The sequence below is a fragment of the Pongo pygmaeus genome, chromosome 5 (genome assembly GCF_028885625.2).
Source record: "Pongo pygmaeus isolate AG05252 chromosome 5, NHGRI_mPonPyg2-v2.0_pri, whole genome shotgun sequence".
Lineage (NCBI taxonomy): Eukaryota > Metazoa > Chordata > Mammalia > Primates > Hominidae > Pongo > Pongo pygmaeus.
The window spans coordinates 161229734-161247534 of record NC_072378.2 but is presented as its reverse complement, the minus strand read 5'-3'; the positions used below and the strand labels follow the sequence as shown (position 1 = coordinate 161247534).

Sequence of the window (17801 nt, the reverse complement as noted above, 5' to 3'; positions counted from 1 at the left end):
TCGCAGAGTAATCGCAAAGTGTTGAACGCTGAGGTGTATTGCATAGTAAGAATATTCCATGTATTCAAAAGAGAGAAGCCAAGGAAGAAAGAAATTTGTCAGGAGCTCGGGTTCTTAGTACATCCCGTTGCTCATTGAACCAGCTTCCTGGAATGGAGGGTCTGGGGTTGAGACTAGGACACAAGTGTAGAGTCTCTAGAGAGAGAGTGTTGCATCCCCATGGCCCATGATACACTTCCCATTTTCTCAGGCAGCCACAGGTCATGAATGTGAGGCCACTGAGAGGTTGGAGGAACGTTCTTGGGAGGCATAAGGAAGAGCGAAAGCTTCAAGATCCCCACAGCCCAAACTCCTCAACTGCTTTGCCTCCTAATTCATTGTTCTCTGAATCCTCCATAGCTGTCTGACATCTTCAGATCTCATAGTGTACCCCGCCGTCTTCCTTTATGCCGTGGGTCCCACTGTTCTTTCAACTCATCCCCCTTTCCCTCAGTTCCAGAGTGGCTGCAGCCAGCAGAGGATAGACTGAGAGCAGGAGAGAAGGTCCTGCTCAGGAACACATTCCAGAGATACTGCATCCTGCCTGGGAGCAAGTTTTCTAGGGCAGCTTTGAGAAGTCTTGCAGAAACTTGACCCATGTGATATGGGAATGACAGACAGTAATACTATTTGCACAATGCTTTTCCATGGGAAAGGTAGAGCCTTTTCGCTAGGTTTTGAGTACAGGAGTGTGAAGGTTGACCTGGAAAGCTTATCCTCCTGGATGCCAAGTATTCTCTGAAGAACTACATGTTAGTTGCAACTCGCACATTAGCATATGAAGTCCTACGGAGAGAGATACGGAGAGGTAGACAGATAGAGATACATTTGTATGTGAATAAACAATTCCACAATACAGACATCAAAATCTATACCAGTTATTCCAGAGAGATGGATTGGGCAGAAGGCAGAGGGAGAATACTCTGATCATTTTTTGGCCACATGTATGTACTATCTCAGTGTGTCTAAGAAGCATTTGCGGCTTTAGAGGTTTTTTTTTTTTAATAGAATAATCTATTAATTATGAGAACTGTGCAGAGAGGATTGGTGATTGAGAGCCATTTGTGCTTGTGGCAATCATATGGTACTTTTAATGGGAATATTAGAAAGGCACCGGTAATGACCTTGTTGCAGCACCAAGGAGAGGGTGTGGGGAGCCCCTGCATATTGTCCCACCTCTTGTGACGTGTATCGTTTTGGAATTTCCAGTGGCTTGATCAGGAACTACTGCAGGAATCCAGATCCTGTGGCAGCCCCTTATTGTTATACGACGGATCCCAATGTCAGGTGGGAGTACTGCAACCTGACACGATGCTCAGACGCAGAAGGGACTGCCGTCGCGCCTCCGACTGCTACCCCGCTTCCAAGCCTAGAGGCTCCTTCCGAACAAGGTAAGGAGCCTGTGGCCAGACATCTACACGCTTGGACGCTGGGATGAAAAGCCATGGAAATTCCCACTGATGCAGCAGGCTTCGATGGTACACGGATGCTCGAGCATTGATTGAGTTCTGCCATGTAGCAGGAAGCCTCCGTGCACTCTCTGGGGGAGCCAGCGGAGTGATTTCTGGCGCAACGTGGTTGGGCTGTGTCTTTAGGATGGGCACAAACCCTCCAGGGTGATCAACTTCACAACTCTCCTCATTGCAAACCGGGCTCTCTCAGTGTCCTAGTCAAAATTTTCATTGTATCATGCTGTCGGGTGTGTGACTCTTTCCAAGCCAGTAAGCTTTACCTGGGCTTTCTTCAAGTAGAAAGCATTCAGTGCAATCTTCAGCATTCCAGATTCCCAGAAGTGTGGCTCTGGAGCCTGCCACCCTGGAGAAAGCCACCAGGGCTGCAATAATTCCGTATCGTCCTGGGTCTGTGGAGCAGGGCATGAGCTCCCAATGCTCTAAGGCTCTGCAGCCCTAGGCTTTGAAGGGAGTGATTTCTCAGTGTTCTTAAACGTCTTTCTGATGGCACTTGTACCTGTGAGGGTTCTGGAGAGAAAGAGTAGTAGACTTCTACTTTATTGCAATTCAGGATGCGGGGCACGAGAGGATTCCCTCTTTCCTCCAAAGGAATAAGCTTTTGGCCTGCACACATCCCTGAGCAGCAAAGTGTCTTTGCCTTCAGTCAGATGTATAGGATCGTTTTCTGCCCCATGGCCCGGAAGCCAAAGGCCTTGGCTTTCATGATCAACGGTCTAGGGAAACATGCAAAATGTCCATGTCTGTCCCCACCTCTGCCCCCGACAGCCAATTACCATCGGCAGCCCGCAATACCAAATGCCATGCCCTTTGCTCGCTCCTGCCCCATCTTTCTCATGAACATTCAGTAGAGATTCCCAGAAAGGTGCTTGCCCGTGAGCACACTTTCCAATGAGAGGGATTCTGATCTGTTCTGTTTCTCTAAGGTGTCAGGTGAAATATTTCCAAGAACTTCCTACGGTTCTAGAATGGTAGGAATCTGTTGCTTTGGTGTTTGTTTGTTGGTTGGTTTTTTCATATCCATCTGCCTATGGATAAGGAAAAGAGAACGGTTGTAATTCTCATAGACTCCTTTCTGGTTGTGTCATAAATGACTTCACATCTTTCCCTGTTCTAAGAGACACTCAGCTTGATTTCTTCTGTTTTCATTTCAGCACCGACTGAGCAAAGGCCTGGAGTGCAGGAGTGCTACCACGGTAATGGACAGAGTTATCGAGGCACATACTTCAAGACTGTCACAGGAAGAACCTGCCAAGCTTGGTCATCTATGACACCACACTCACATAGTCGGACCCCAGAAAACTACCCAAATGGGTATGTCTTTGTTCTTTACCATAAGAGAAGAAAGGGCCAACTGAAGATTCTTTTGGAAGAGACATGCTTCAAGATGAGTTCTCCGAACTCAACTTGTGTCAGATGCAGTTGGTGTAGCAAAATGTCTCAGGATGATTGCCTTAGAGCTAAGGGTCTGAGAGAAGAGAAATGTGAAGCTGCCTCTCCTTCCTCCTAGTTTTCTGGAGCAGAAGGGAAATCTGGAGGCGAGGACATCACATTAAGAAAACAGTCAGAATGACAAATGACCAAACACTTAGATTAGCCTTCCACAACACCTACCAAGGGTCAATGAAGACTTTCCAATTGGAATTGTGTTATTCTGACTACCAGTTCCTGAAGGGAAGGTTGTGTATGCCTTTTCTGTCTGGGCATATGAGGAAAGAATGTGTGCATTTTTATGGAGAGGTGAATCTATCTCTTTCTAGATCTACATATATTCCAATGGGTAGAAGAACACTCGGTCCTAAGTACCAGTGGCCTGAAGGGGTATGGGTTCCCAGGGAGAGAAAAGCAAAGGCAAAAAGGCAGATGAGAGTCAGCAAAGAGAGGGATGCTGAAAAGTAAAAGGGATGTGTAGATGGACAGAACCCCAGTCTTACTGCACTCTGGCCAATTTTTTTGGCCATAAGTGACTAGCAAAGACCTGGAAAAACCATTTCTACATGTTGGACCACAGCTGGTAGAGGACCTAGAGCATTGAGAGAGGGGCAGTGTTGAGCTCAACTCCATAGATGCCTTGGCTTTCTTCCTGGTTACCCTTCCTGCACTGCAGAGCAAGGTGGTGGAAACCAAGCAAACTGTAGCCATCTGTCTGAACGGTGGAGAGGGATTGGAGTTTGTGATGACTCTGGTAGTTGAAATTTTCTAGGTCTGCTACAAATAAGGACTGGTTTGTGGAGGAAAGGAGCTCTACAAATATGCATAGAAGTCTCCTCCAGTCCTTGGCTAAACATGACACTGCATGTGCACAGAAAATGGTTCCACAAGAACGTATGGCAAAGAACATTTCCTTAGAAAGAGCATCTGCAAGAGAAGAGCAAGCTCAATAAAGAAGACAGAGATCACATAGCACTCTGGGATATTGGAGTTCTTACCAGCTAGACGAGAGAGTCCTCACAGAGCACACTGCCAATTCAGTGGAGACCCCAGAACAGCCATAGTTTAAAAGTAGAATTAGCCTATTACTAGAATAAAGGCAGCTGCAGACTAACCCTTGCACAGCTGAAAAGCAAGTGTCCAAGCATGAAATCGGGTTCCAAGTCAATGAAGTGCCTGTGAGAGGAAATCTCAACTCTCTTTAGAAGTAAACAACGAAGTCCACTGGCTGAGCTATGCGGTATCCCCAGAGTGAGTCCTAAATTTAAAATGTGACTACATGTAGAAAAAGCATGTCGTGCGATCCATGACCAGGAAATAAATCAGGCAATACAAACGGGCGCGGGAATGACAGAAATGATTAGAATGGTATGAAAATTTGACATATCACTATGATAACTATTTCAAGTATTTACAAAAAGGTGAATATGGAACAAAACAAATAAAATATCAAAAGAAAGTAACAGTATAGAATAGCCAAATAAAATTAAAGACCTAATATAAAAAGCTATGTCTTCAATGAAAAAATTACTGGATGGCCGCCTGATCAATGTAGACGTTTCCGAAGAAGAAAGTAACCAAAAATCAATTCTACAGAACCAACTACACGCATACACACACACACAACACACCCATACACACACACTCAAATACTCACAAGTTCACACACACACACACACACACACACACAACCCTCAAGAAATAGTGGAGTAAAAAATCAACTGAAGCTCACAGACATGTTGCAAAATAGGAAAAGATTTCCTGCATGTGGGAAGCAAGTCACAGAAAAGAGAAAGGGAGATAGGGACAGAAACAAATACCGGAATCAAGGCTGGCCGAGAACTTTTCAATTATGAAGAATGTTAACAAAATCTCAAAAACAGGAAACTCAATGTATCAAATAGGGATTTCGAAAAAAAGAAAAAATCCAGTATGATGCAGTTTTGTATTTCACAGTTTGACATTAAGAAGACGAAGGTATAATAAGAAGAAACTTCTTATGAGAAACCGGGGAAAAACAAGCTGTTTCTTGCTAAAAGAACAGTGATACAAATTGCTAATGCATTCTCGTCAAAAACACTGGAAGCCAGGTACCGGGAATGTTATTAATGTGGTAAACAGGAACAAGAAGAGATCAACCAAGAATGCTAAATAGCAGTAAAATGCCTTGAAGCTCATCCATGTTGCATAAATATATACCGTGCACTGTCCCCAAAAAGAAAGCGGAAACTGTAAGAATTTGGAATCAGCAGGCTGATGTAACAAGAGAGGTGACCTGAAGGAATGAGGCAGAAGAAGAATAGCACAAGAAGGGAACTTTGTGCAGCCCACGTAATGAAGAACCCAGCAGTTGGCAAATGTACATGTAAATGCAAAATATTTTCTTGACCAAATTTCTATATATTTTTAAATGAGAGTTGACTACTTGAAGCAAAATGATAGCAATATGTCTAATTTTTGCACCTGTAGAAGTAAGAATTTGAACACTTAGCATAAATCATGTAGGGAATAATTGGAAGTGTGCCATTGAAACTTTCTTACCTCATGCACGATGGTATGTAATATTAATGAAAGGTGACTGTGTGCTTTAAAAGGGATATTGCAAATCGTAGAGTAATCGCAAAGTGTTGAACGCTGAGGTGTATTGCACAGTAAGAATATTCCATGTATTCAAAAGAGAGAAGCCAAGGAAGAAAGAAATTTGTCACGAGCTCGTGTTCTTAGTACATCCCGTTGCTCATTGTACCAGCTTACTGGAATGGAGGGTCTGGGGTTGAGACTAGGACACAAGTGTAGAGTCTCTAGAGAGAAAGTGTTGCATCCCCATGGCCCATGATACACTTCCCATTTTCTCAGGCAGCCACAGGTCATGAATGTGAGGCCACTGAGAGGTTGGAGGAACGTTCTTGGGAGGCATAAGGAAGAGCGAAAGCTTCAAGATCCCCACAGCCCAAACTCCTCAACTGCTTTGCCTCCTAATTCATTGTTCTCTGAATCCTCCATAGCTGTCTGACATCTTCAGATCTCATAGTGTACCCCGCCGTCTTCCTTTATGCCGTGGGTCCCACTGTTCTTTCAACTCATCCCCCTTTCCCTCAGTTCCAGAGTGGCTGCAGCCAGCAGAGGATAGACTGAGAGCAGGAGAGAAGGTCCTGCTCAGGAACACATTCTAGAGATACTGCATCCTGCCTGGGAGCAAGTTTTCTAGGGCAGCTTTGAGAAGTCTTGCAGAAACTTGACCCATGTGATATGGGAATGACAGACAGTAATACTATTTGCACAATGCTTTTCCATGGGAAAGGTAGAGCCTTTTCGCTAGGTTTTGAGTACAGGAGTGTGAAGGTTGACCTGGAAAGCTTATCCTCCTGGATGCCAAGTATTCTCTGAAGAACTACATGTTAGTTGCAACTCGCACATTAGCATATGAAGTCCTACGGAGAGAGATACGGAGAGGTAGACAGATAGAGATACATTTGTATGTGAATAAACAATTCCACAATACAGACATCAAAATCTATACCAGTTATTCCAGAGAGATGGATTGGGCAGAAGGCAGAGGGAGAATACTGTGATCATTTTTTGGCCACATGTATGTACTATCTCAGTGTGTCTAAGAAGCATTTGCTGCTTTAGAGGTTTTTTTTTTTTAATAGAATAATCTATTAATTATGAGAACTGTGCAGAGAGGATTGGTGATTGAGAGCCATTTGTGCTTGTGGCAATCATATGGTACTTTTAATGGGAATATTAGAAAGGCACCGGTAATGACCTTGTTGCAGCACCAAGGAGAGGGTGTGGGGAGCCCCTGCATATTGTCCCACCTCTTGTGACGTGTATCGTTTTGGAATTTCCAGTGGCTTGATCAGGAACTACTGCAGGAATCCAGATCCTGTGGCAGCCCCTTATTGTTATACGACGGATCCCAATGTCAGGTGGGAGTACTGCAACCTGACACGATGCTCAGACGCAGAAGGGACTGCCGTCGCGCCTCCGACTGCTACCCCGCTTCCAAGCCTAGAGGCTCCTTCTGAACAAGGTAAGGAGCCTGTGGCCAGACATCTACACGCTTGGACGCTGGGATGAAAAGCCATGGAAATTCCCACTGATGCAGCAGGCTTCGATGGTACAGGGATGCTCGAGCATTGATTGAGTTCTGCCATGTAGCAGGAAGCCTCCGTGCACTCTCTGGGGGAGCCAGCGGAGTGATTTCTGGCGCAACGTGGTTGGGCTGTGTCTTTAGGATGGGCACAAACCCTCCAGGGTGATCAACTTCACAACTCTCCTCATTGCAAACCGGGCTCTCTCAGTGTCCTAGTCAAAATTTTCATTGTATCATGCTGTCGGGTGTGTGACTCTTTCCAAGCCAGTAAGCTTTACCTGGGCTTTCTTCAAGTAGAAAGCATTCAGTGCAATCTTCAGCATTCCAGATTCCCAGAAGTGTGGCTCTGGAGCCTGCCACCCTGGAGAAAGCCACCAGGGCTGCAATAATTCCGTATCGTCCTGGGTCTGTGGAGCAGTGCATGAGCTCCCAATGCTCTAAGGCTCTGCAGCCCTAGGCTTTGAAGGGAGTGATTTCTCAGTGTTCTTAAACGTCTTTCTGATGGCACTTGTACCTGTGAGGGTTCTGGAGAGAAAGAGTAGTAGACTTCTACTTTATTGCAATTCAGGATGCGGGGCACGAGAGGATTCCCTCTTTCCTCCAAAGGAATAAGCTTTTGGCCTGCACACATCCCTGAGCAGCAAAGTGTCTTTGCCTTCAGTCAGATGTATAGGACCGTTTTCTGCCCCATGGCCCGGAAGCCAAAGGCCTTGGCTTTCATGATCAACGGTCTAGGGAAACATGCAAAATGTCCATGTCTGTCCCCACCTCTGCCCCCGACAGCCAATTACCATCTGCAGCCCGCATTACCAAATGCCATGCCCTTTGCTCGCTCCTGCCCCATCTTTCTCATGAACATTCAGTAGAGGTTCCCAGAAAGGTGCTTGCTCGTGAGCACACTTTCCAATGAGAGGGATTCTGATCTGTTCTGTTTCTCTAAGGTGTCAGGTGAAATATTTCCAAGAACTTCCTACGGTTCTAGAATGGTAGGAATCTGTTGCTTTGGTGTTTGTTTGTTGGTTGGTTTTTTCATATCCATCTGCCTATGGATAAGGAAAAGAGAACGGTTGTAATTCTCATAGACTCCTTTCTGGTTGTGTCATAAATGACTTCACATCTTTCCCTGTTCTAAGAGACACTCAGCTTGATTTCTTCTGTTTTCATTTCAGCACCGACTGAGCAAAGGCCTGGAGTGCAGGAGTGCTACCACGGTAATGGACAGAGTTATCGAGGCACATACTTCAAGACTGTCACAGGAAGAACCTGCCAAGCTTGGTCATCTATGACACCACACTCACATAGTCGGACCCCAGAAAACTACCCAAATGGGTATGTCTTTGTTCTTTACCGTAAGAGAAGAAAGGGCCAACTGAAGATTCTGTTGGAAGAGACATGCTTCAAGATGAGTTCTCCGAACTCAACTTGTGTCAGATGCAGTTGGTGTAGCAAAATGTCTCAGGATGATTGCCTTAGAGCTAAGGGTCTGAGAGAAGAGAAATGTGAAGCTGCCTCTCCTTCCTCGTAGTTTTCTGGAGCAGAAGGGAAATCTGGAGGCGAGGACATCACATTAAGAAAACAGTCAGAATGACAAATGACCAAACACTTAGATTAGCCTTCCACAACACCTACCAAGGGTCAATGAAGACTTTCCAATTGGAATTGTGTTATTCTGACTACCAGTTCCTGAAGGGAAGGTTGTGTATGCCTTTTCTGTCTGGGCATATGAGGAAAGAATGTGTGCATATTTATGGAGAGGTGAATCTATCTCTTTCTAGATCTACATATATTCCAATGGGTAGAAAAACACTCGGTCCTAAGTACCAGTGGCCTGAAGGGATATGGGTTCCCAGGGAGAGAAAAGCAAAGGCAAAAAGACAGATGAGAGTCAGCAAAGAGAGGGATGCTGAAAAGTAAAAGGGATGTGTAGATGGACAGAACCCCAGTCTGACTGCACTCTGGCCAATTTTTTTGGCCATAAGTGACTAGCAAAGACCTGGAAAAACCATTTCTACATGTTGGACCACAGCTGGTAGAGGACCTAGAGCATTGAGAGAGGGGCAGTGTTGAGCTCAACTCCATAGATGCCTTGGCTTTCTTCCTGGTTACCCTTCCTGCACTGCAGAGCAAGGTGGTGGAAACCAAGCAAACTGTAGCCATCTGTCTGAACGGTGGAGAGGGATTGGAGTTTGTGATGACTCTGGTAGTTGAAATTTTCTAGGTCTGCTACAAATAAGGACTGGTTTGTGGAGGAAAGGAGCTCTACAAATATGCATAGAAGTCTCCTCCAGTCCTTGGCTAAACATGACACTGCATGTGCACAGAAAATGGTTCCACAAGAACGTATGGCAAAGAACATTTCCTTAGAAAGAGCATCTGCAAGAGAACAGCAAGCTCAATAAAGAAGACAGAGATCACATAGCACTCTGGGATATTGGAGTTCTTACCAGCTAGACGAGAGAGTCCTCACAGAACACACTGCCAATTCAGTGGAGACCCCAGAACAGCCATAGTTTAAAAGTAGAATTAGCCTATTACTAGAATAAAGGCAGCTGCAGACTAACCCTTGCACAGCTGAAAAGCAAGTGTCCAAGCATGAAATCGGGTTCCAAGTCAATGAAGTGCCTGTGAGAGGAAATCTCAACTCTCTTTAGAAGTAAACAACGAAGTCCACTGGCTGAGCTATGCGGTATCCCCAGAGTGAGTCCTAAATTTAAAATGTGACTACATGTAGAAAAAGCATGTCGTGCGATCCATGACCAGGAAATAAATCAGGCAATACAAACGGGCGCGGGAATGACAGAAATGATTAGAATGGCATGAAAATTTGACATATCACTATGATAACTATTTCAAGTATTTACAAAAAGGTGAATATGGAACAAAACAAATAAAATATCAAAAGAAAGTAACAGTATAGAATAGCCAAATAAAATTAAAGACCTAATATAAAAAGCTATGTCTTCAATGAAAAAATTACTGGATGGCCGCCTGATCAATGTAGACGTTTCCGAAGAAGAAAGTAACCAAAAATCAATTCTACAGAACCAACTACACGCATACACACACACACACAACACACCCATACACACACACTCAAATACTCACAAGTTCACACACACACACACACACACACACACACACACAACCCTCAAGAAATAGTGGAATAAAAAATCAACTGAAGCTCACAGACATGTTGCAAAATAGGAAAAGATTTCCTGCATGTGGGAAGCAAGTCACAGAAAAGAGAAAGGGAGATAGGGACAGAAACAAATACCGGAATCAAGGCTGGCCGAGAACTTTTCAATTATGAAGAATGTTAACAAAATCTCAAAAACAGGAAACTCAATGTATCAAATAGGGATTTCGAAAAAAAGAAAAAATCCAGTATGATGCAGTTTTGTATTTCACAGTTTGACGTTAAGAAGACGAAGGTATAATAAGAAGAAACTTCTTATGAGAAACCGGGGAAAAACAAGCTGTTTCTTGCTAAGAGAACAGTGATACAAATTGCTAATGCATTCTCGTCAAAAACACTGGAAGTCAGGTACCGGGAATGTTATTAATGTGGTAAACAGGAACAAGAAGAGATCAACCAAGAATGCTAAATAGCAGTAAAATGCCTTGAAGATCATCCATGTTGCATAAATGTATACCGTGCACTGTCCCCAAAAAGAAAGCGGAAACTGTAAGAATTTGGAATCAGCAGGGTGATGTAACAAGAGAGGTGACCTGAAGGAATGAGGTAGAAGAAGAATAGCACAAGAAGGGAACTTTGTGCAGCCCACGTAATGAAGAACCCAGCAGTTGGCAAATGTACATGGAAATGCAAAATATTTTCTTGACCAAATTTCTATATATTTTTAAATGAGAGTTGACTACTTGAAGCAAAATGATAGCAATATGTTTAATTTTTGCACCTGTAGAAGTAAGAATTTGAACACTTAGCATAAATCATGTAGGGAATAATTGGAAGTGTGCCATTGAAACTTTCTTACCTCATGCACGATGGTATGTAATATTAATGAAAGGTTACTGTGTGGTTTAAAAGGGATATTGCAAATCGTAGAGTAATCGCAAAGTGTTGAACGCTGAGGTGTATTGCATAGTAAGAATATTCCATGTATTCAAAAGAGAGAAGCCAAGGAAGAAAGAAATTTGTCACGAGCTCGGGTTCTTAGTACATCCCGTTGCTCATTGAACCAGCTTCCTGGAATGGAGGGTCTGGGGTTGAGACTAGGACACAAGTGTAGAGTCTCTAGAGAGAGAGTGTTGCATCCCCATGGCCCATGATACACTTCCCATTTTCTCAGGCAGCCACAGGTCATGAATGTGAGGCCACTGAGAGGTTGGAGGAACGTTCTTGGGAGGCATAAGGAAGAGCGAAAGCTTCAAGATCCCCACAGCCCAAACTCCTCAACTGCTTTGCCTCCTAATTCATTGTTCTCTGAATCCTCCATAGCTGTCTGACATCTTCAGATCTCATAGTGTACCCCGCCGTCTTCCTTTATGCCGTGGGTCCCACTGTTCTTTCAACTCATCCCCCTTTCCCTCAGTTCCAGAGTGGCTGCAGCCAGCAGAGGATAGACTGAGAGCAGGAGAGAAGGTCCTGCTCAGGAACACATTCTAGAGATACTGCATCCTGCCTGGGAGCAAGTTTTCTAGGGCAGCTTTGAGAAGTCTTGCAGAAACTTGACCCATGTGATATGGGAATGACAGACAGTAATACTATTTGCACAATGCTTTTCCATGGGAAAGGTAGAGCCTTTTCGCTAGGTTTTGAGTACAGGAGTGTGAAGGTTGACCTGGAAAGCTTATCCTCCTGGATGCCAAGTATTCTCTGAAGAACTACATGTTAGTTGCAACTCGCACATTAGCATATGAAGTCCTACGGAGAGAGATACGGAGAGGTAGACAGATAGAGATACATTTGTATGTGAATAAACAATTCCACAATACAGACATCAAAATCTATACCAGTTATTCCAGAGAGATGGATTGGGCAGAAGGCAGAGGGAGAATACTCTGATCATTTTTTGGCCACATGTATGTACTATCTCAGTGTGTCTAAGAAGCATTTGCTGCTTTAGAGGTTTTTTTTTTTTAATAGAATAATCTATTAATTATGAGAACTGTGCAGAGAGGATTGGTGATTGAGAGCCATTTGTGCTTGTGGCAATCATATGGTACTTTTAATGGGAATATTAGAAAGGCACCGGTAATGACCTTGTTGCAGCACCAAAGAGAGGGTGTGGGGAGCCCCTGCATATTGTCCCACCTCTTGTGACGTGTATCGTTTTGGAATTTCCAGTGGCTTGATCAGGAACTACTGCAGGAATCCAGATCCTGTGGCAGCCCCTTATTGTTATACGACGGATCCCAATGTCAGGTGGGAGTACTGCAACCTGACACGATGCTCAGACGCAGAAGGGACTGCCGTCGCACCTCCGACTGCTACCCAGCTTCCAAGCCTAGAGGCTCCTTCCGAACAAGGTAAGGAGCCTGTGGCCAGACATCTACACGCTTGGACGCTGGGATGAAAAGCCATGGAAATTCCCACTGATGCAGCAGGCTTCGATGGTACACGGATGCTCGAGCATTGATTGAGTTCTGCCATGTAGCAGGAAGCCTCCGTGCACTCTCTGGGGGAGCCAGCGGAGTGATTTCTGGCGCAACGTGGTTGGGCTGTGTCTTTAGGATGGGCACAAACCCTCCAGGGTGATCAACTTCACAACTCTCCTCATTGCAAACCGGGCTCTCTCAGTGTCCTAGTCAAAATTTTCATTGTATCATGTTGTCGGGTGTGTGACTCTTTCCAAGCCAGTAAGCTTTACCTGGGCTTTCTTCAAGTAGAAAGCATTCAGTGCAATCTTCAGCATTCCAGATTCCCAGAAGTGTGGCTCTGGAGCCTGCCACCCTGGAGAAAGCCACCAGGGCTGCAATAATTCCGTATCGTCCTGGGTCTGTGGAGCAGTGTATGAGCTCCCAATGCTCTAAGGCTCTGCAGCCCTAGGCTTTGAAGGGAGTGATTTCTCAGTGTTCTTAAACGTCTTTCTGATGGCACTTGTACCTGTGAGGGTTCTGGAGAGAAAGAGTAGTAGACTTCTACTTTATTGCAATTCAGGATGCGGGGCACGAGAGGATTCCCTCTTTCCTCCAAAGGAATAAACTTTTGGCCTGCACACATCCCTGAGCAGCAAAGTGTCTTTGCCTTCAGTCAGATGTATAGGACCGTTTTCTGCCCCATGGCCCGGAAGCCAAAGGCCTTGGCTTTCATGATCAACGGTCTAGGGAAACATGCAAAATGTCCATGTCTGTCCCCAATTCTCCCCCCGACAGCCAGTTACCATCTGCAGCCCGCATTACCAAATGCCATGCCCTTTGCTCGCTCCTGCCCCATCTTTCTCATGAACATTCAGTAGAGGTTCCCAGAAAGGTGCTTGCTCGTGAGCACACTTTCCAATGAGAGGGATTCTGATCTGTTCTGTTTCTCTAAGGTGTCAGGTGAAATATTTCCAAGAACTTCCTACGGTTCTAGAATGGTAGGAATCTGTTGCTTTGGTGTTTGTTTGTTGGTTGGTTTTTTCATATCCATCTGCCTATGGATAAGGAAAAGAGAACGGTTGTAATTCTCATAGACTCCTTTCTGGTTGTGTCATAAATGACTTCACATCTTTCCCTGTTCTAAGAGACACTCAGCTTGATTTCTTCTGTTTTCATTTCAGCACCGACTGAGCAAAGGCCTGGAGTGCAGGAGTGCTACCACGGTAATGGACAGAGTTATCGAGGCACATACTTCAAGACTGTCACAGGAAGAACCTGCCAAGCTTGGTCATCTATGACACCACACTCACATAGTCGGACCCCAGAAAACTACCCAAATGGGTATGTCTTTGTTCTTTACCGTAAGAGAAGAAAGGGCCAACTGAAGATTCTGTTGGAAGAGACATGCTTCAAGATGAGTTCTCCGAACTCAACTTGTGTCAGATGCAGTTGGTGTAGCAAAATGTCTCAGGATGATTGCCTTAGAGCTAAGGGTCTGAGAGAAGAGAAATGTGAAGCTGCCTCTCCTTCCTCGTACTTTTCTGGAGCAGAAGGGAAATCTGGAGGCGAGGACATCACATTAAGAAAACAGTCAGAATGACAAATGACCAAACACTTAGATTAGCCTTCCACAACACCTACCAAGGGTCAATGAAGACTTTCCAATTGGAATTGTGTTATTCTGACTACCAGTTCCTGAAGGGAAGGTTGTGTATGCCTTTTCTGTCTGGGCATATGAGGAAAGAATGTGTGCATATTTATGGAGAGGTGAATCTATCTCTTTCTAGATCTACATATATTCCAATGGGTAGAAGAACACTCGGTCCTAAGTACCAGTGGCCTGAAGGGATATGGGTTCCCAGGGAGAGAAAAGCAAAGGCAAAAAGGCAGATGAGAGTCAGCAAAGAGAGGGATGCTGAAAAGTAAAAGGGATGTGTAGATGGACAGAACCCCAGTCTGACTGCACTCTGGCCAATTTTTTTGGCCATAAGTGACTAGCAAAGACCTGGAAAAACCATTTCTACATGTTGGACAACAGCTGGTAGAGGACCTAGAGCATTGAGAGAGGGGCAGTGTTGAGCTCAACTCCATAGATGCCTTGGCTTTCTTCCTGGTTACCCTTCCTGCACTGCAGAGCAAGGTGGTGGAAACCAAGCAAACTGTAGCCATCTGTCTGAACGGTGGAGAGGGATTGGAGTTTGTGATGACTCTGGTAGTTGAAATTTTCTAGGTCTGCTACAAATAAGGACTGGTTTGTGGAGGAAAGGAGCTCTACAAATATGCATAGAAGTCTCCTCCAGTCCTTGGCTAAACATGACACTGCATGTGCACAGAAAATGGTTCCACAAGAACGTATGGCAAAGAACATTTCCTTAGAAAGAGCATCTGCAAGAGAACAGCAAGCTCAATAAAGAAGACAGAGATCACATAGCACTCTGGGATATTGGAGTTCTTACCAGCTAGACGAGAGAGTCCTCACAGAACACACTGCCAATTCAGTGGAGACCCCAGAACAGCCATAGTTTAAAAGTAGAATTAGCCTATTACTAGAATAAAGGCAGCTGCAGACTAACCCTTGCACAGCTGAAAAGCAAGTGTCCAAGCATGAAATCGGGTTCCAAGTCAATGAAGTGCCTGTGAGAGGAAATCTCAACTCTCTTTAGAAGTAAACAACGAAGTCCACTGGCTGAGCTATGCGGTATCCCCAGAGTGAGTCCTAAATTTAAAATGTGACTACATGTAGAAAAAGCATGTCGTGCGATCCATGACCAGGAAATAAATCAGGCAATACAAACGGGCGCGGGAATGACAGAAATGATTAGAATGGCATGAAAATTTGACATATCACTATGATAACTATTTCAAGTATTTACAAAAAGGTGAATATGGAACAAAACAAATAAAATATCAAAAGAAAGTAACAGTATAGAATAGCCAAATAAAATTAAAGACCTAATATAAAAAGCTATGTCTTCAATGAAAAAATTACTGGATGGCCGCCTGATCAATGTAGACGTTTCCGAAGAAGAAAGTAACCAAAAATCAATTCTACAGAACCAACTACACGCATACACACACACACAACACACCCATACACACACACTCAAATACTCACAAGTTCACACACACACACACACACACACACACACAACCCTCAAGAAATAGTGGAATAAAAAATCAACTGAAGCTCACAGACATGTTGCAAAATAGGAAAAGATTTCCTGCATGTGGGAAGCAAGTCACAGAAAAGAGAAAGGGAGATAGGGACAGAAACAAATACCGGAATCAAGGCTGGCCGAGAACTTTTCAATTATGAAGAATGTTAACAAAATCTCAAAAACAGGAAACTCAATGTATCAAATAGGGATTTCGAAAAAAAGAAAAAATCCAGTATGATGCAGTTTTGTATTTCACAGTTTGACGTTAAGAAGACGAAGGTATAATAAGAAGAAACTTCTTATGAGAAACCGGGGAAAAACAAGCTGTTTCTTGCTAAGAGAACAGTGATACAAATTGCTAATGCATTCTCGTCAAAAACACTGGAAGCCAGGTACCGGGAATGTTATTAATGTGGTAAACAGGAACAAGAAGAGATCAACCAAGAATGCTAAATAGCAGTAAAATGCCTTGAAGATCATCCATGTTGCATAAATGTATACCGTGCACTGTCCCCAAAAAGAAAGCGGAAACTGTAAGAATTTGGAATCAGCAGGCTGATGTAACAAGAGAGGTGACCTGAAGGAATGAGGTAGAAGAAGAATAGCACAAGAAGGGAACTTTGTGCAGCCCACGTAATGAAGAACCCAGCAGTTGGCAAATGTACATGTAAATGCAAAATATTTTCTTGACCAAATTTCTATATATTTTTAAATGAGAGTTGACTACTTGAAGCAAAATGATAGCAATATGTTTAATTTTTGCACCTGTAGAAGTAAGAATTTGAACACTTAGCATAAATCATGTAGGGAATAATTGGAAGTGTGCCATTGAAACTTTCTTACCTCATGCACGATGGTATGTAATATTAATGAAAGGTTACTGTGTGGTTTAAAAGGGATATTGCAAATCGCAGAGTAATCGCAAAGTGTTGAACGCTGAGGTGTATTGCATAGTAAGAATATTCCATGTATTCAAAAGAGAGAAGCCAAGGAAGAAAGAAATTTGTCACGAGCTCGGGTTCTTAGTACATCCCGTTGCTCATTGAACCAGCTTCCTGGAATGGAGGGTCTGGGGTTGAGACTAGGACACAAGTGTAGAGTCTCTAGAGAGAGAGTGTTGCATCCCCATGGCCCATGATACACTTCCCATTTTCTCAGGCAGCCACAGGTCATGAATGTGAGGCCACTGAGAGGTTGGAGGAACGTTCTTGGGAGGCATAAGGAAGAGCGAAAGCTTCAAGATCCCCACAGCCCAAACTCCTCAACTGCTTTGCCTCCTAATTCATTGTTCTCTGAATCCTCCATAGCTGTCTGACATCTTCAGATCTCATAGTGTACCCCGCCGTCTTCCTTTATGCCGTGGGTCCCACTGTTCTTTCAACTCATCCCCCTTTCCCTCAGTTCCAGAGTGGCTGCAGCCAGCAGAGGATAGACTGAGAGCAGGAGAGAAGGTCCTGCTCAGGAACACATTCCAGAGATACTGCATCCTGCCTGGGAGCAAGTTTTCTAGGGCAGCTTTGAGAAGTCTTGCAGAAACTTGACCCATGTGATATGGGAATGACAGACAGTAATACTATTTGCACAATGCTTTTCCATGGGAAAGGTAGAGCCTTTTCGCTAGGTTTTGAGTACAGGAGTGTGAAGGTTGACCTGGAAAGCTTATCCTCCTGGATGCCAAGTATTCTCTGAAGAACTACATGTTAGTTGCAACTCGCACATTAGCATATGAAGTCCTACGGAGAGAGATACGGAGAGGTAGACAGATAGAGATACATTTGTATGTGAATAAACAATTCCACAATACAGACATCAAAATCTATACCAGTTATTCCAGAGAGATGGATTGGGCAGAAGGCAGAGGGAGAATACTCTGATCATTTTTTGGCCACATGTATGTACTATCTCAGTGTGTCTAAGAAGCATTTGCTGCTTTAGAGGTTTTTTTTTAATAGAATAATCTATTAATTATGAGAACTGTGCAGAGAGGATTGGTGATTGAGAGCCATTTGTGCTTGTGGCAATCATATGGTACTTTTAATGGGAATATTAGAAAGGCACCGGTAA

General features: G+C 44.0%; 1 protein-coding gene across 1 annotated transcript in view; it reads left to right on the top strand.

Moving 5' to 3' along the window:
- The window catches only part of LPA (lipoprotein(a)), a 243401-nt gene that overhangs the window by 77416 nt on the left and 148184 nt on the right, over positions 1-17801 (top strand). The window contains exons 25-30 of the mRNA XM_063666806.1: positions 1249-1430; positions 2663-2822; positions 6794-6975; positions 8208-8367; positions 12347-12528; positions 13761-13920. Of these exons, the coding sequence (XP_063522876.1) occupies positions 1249-1430; positions 2663-2822; positions 6794-6975; positions 8208-8367; positions 12347-12528; positions 13761-13920 (1026 nt within the window). The remainder of the gene's footprint in view (positions 1-1248; positions 1431-2662; positions 2823-6793; positions 6976-8207; positions 8368-12346; positions 12529-13760; positions 13921-17801) is intronic.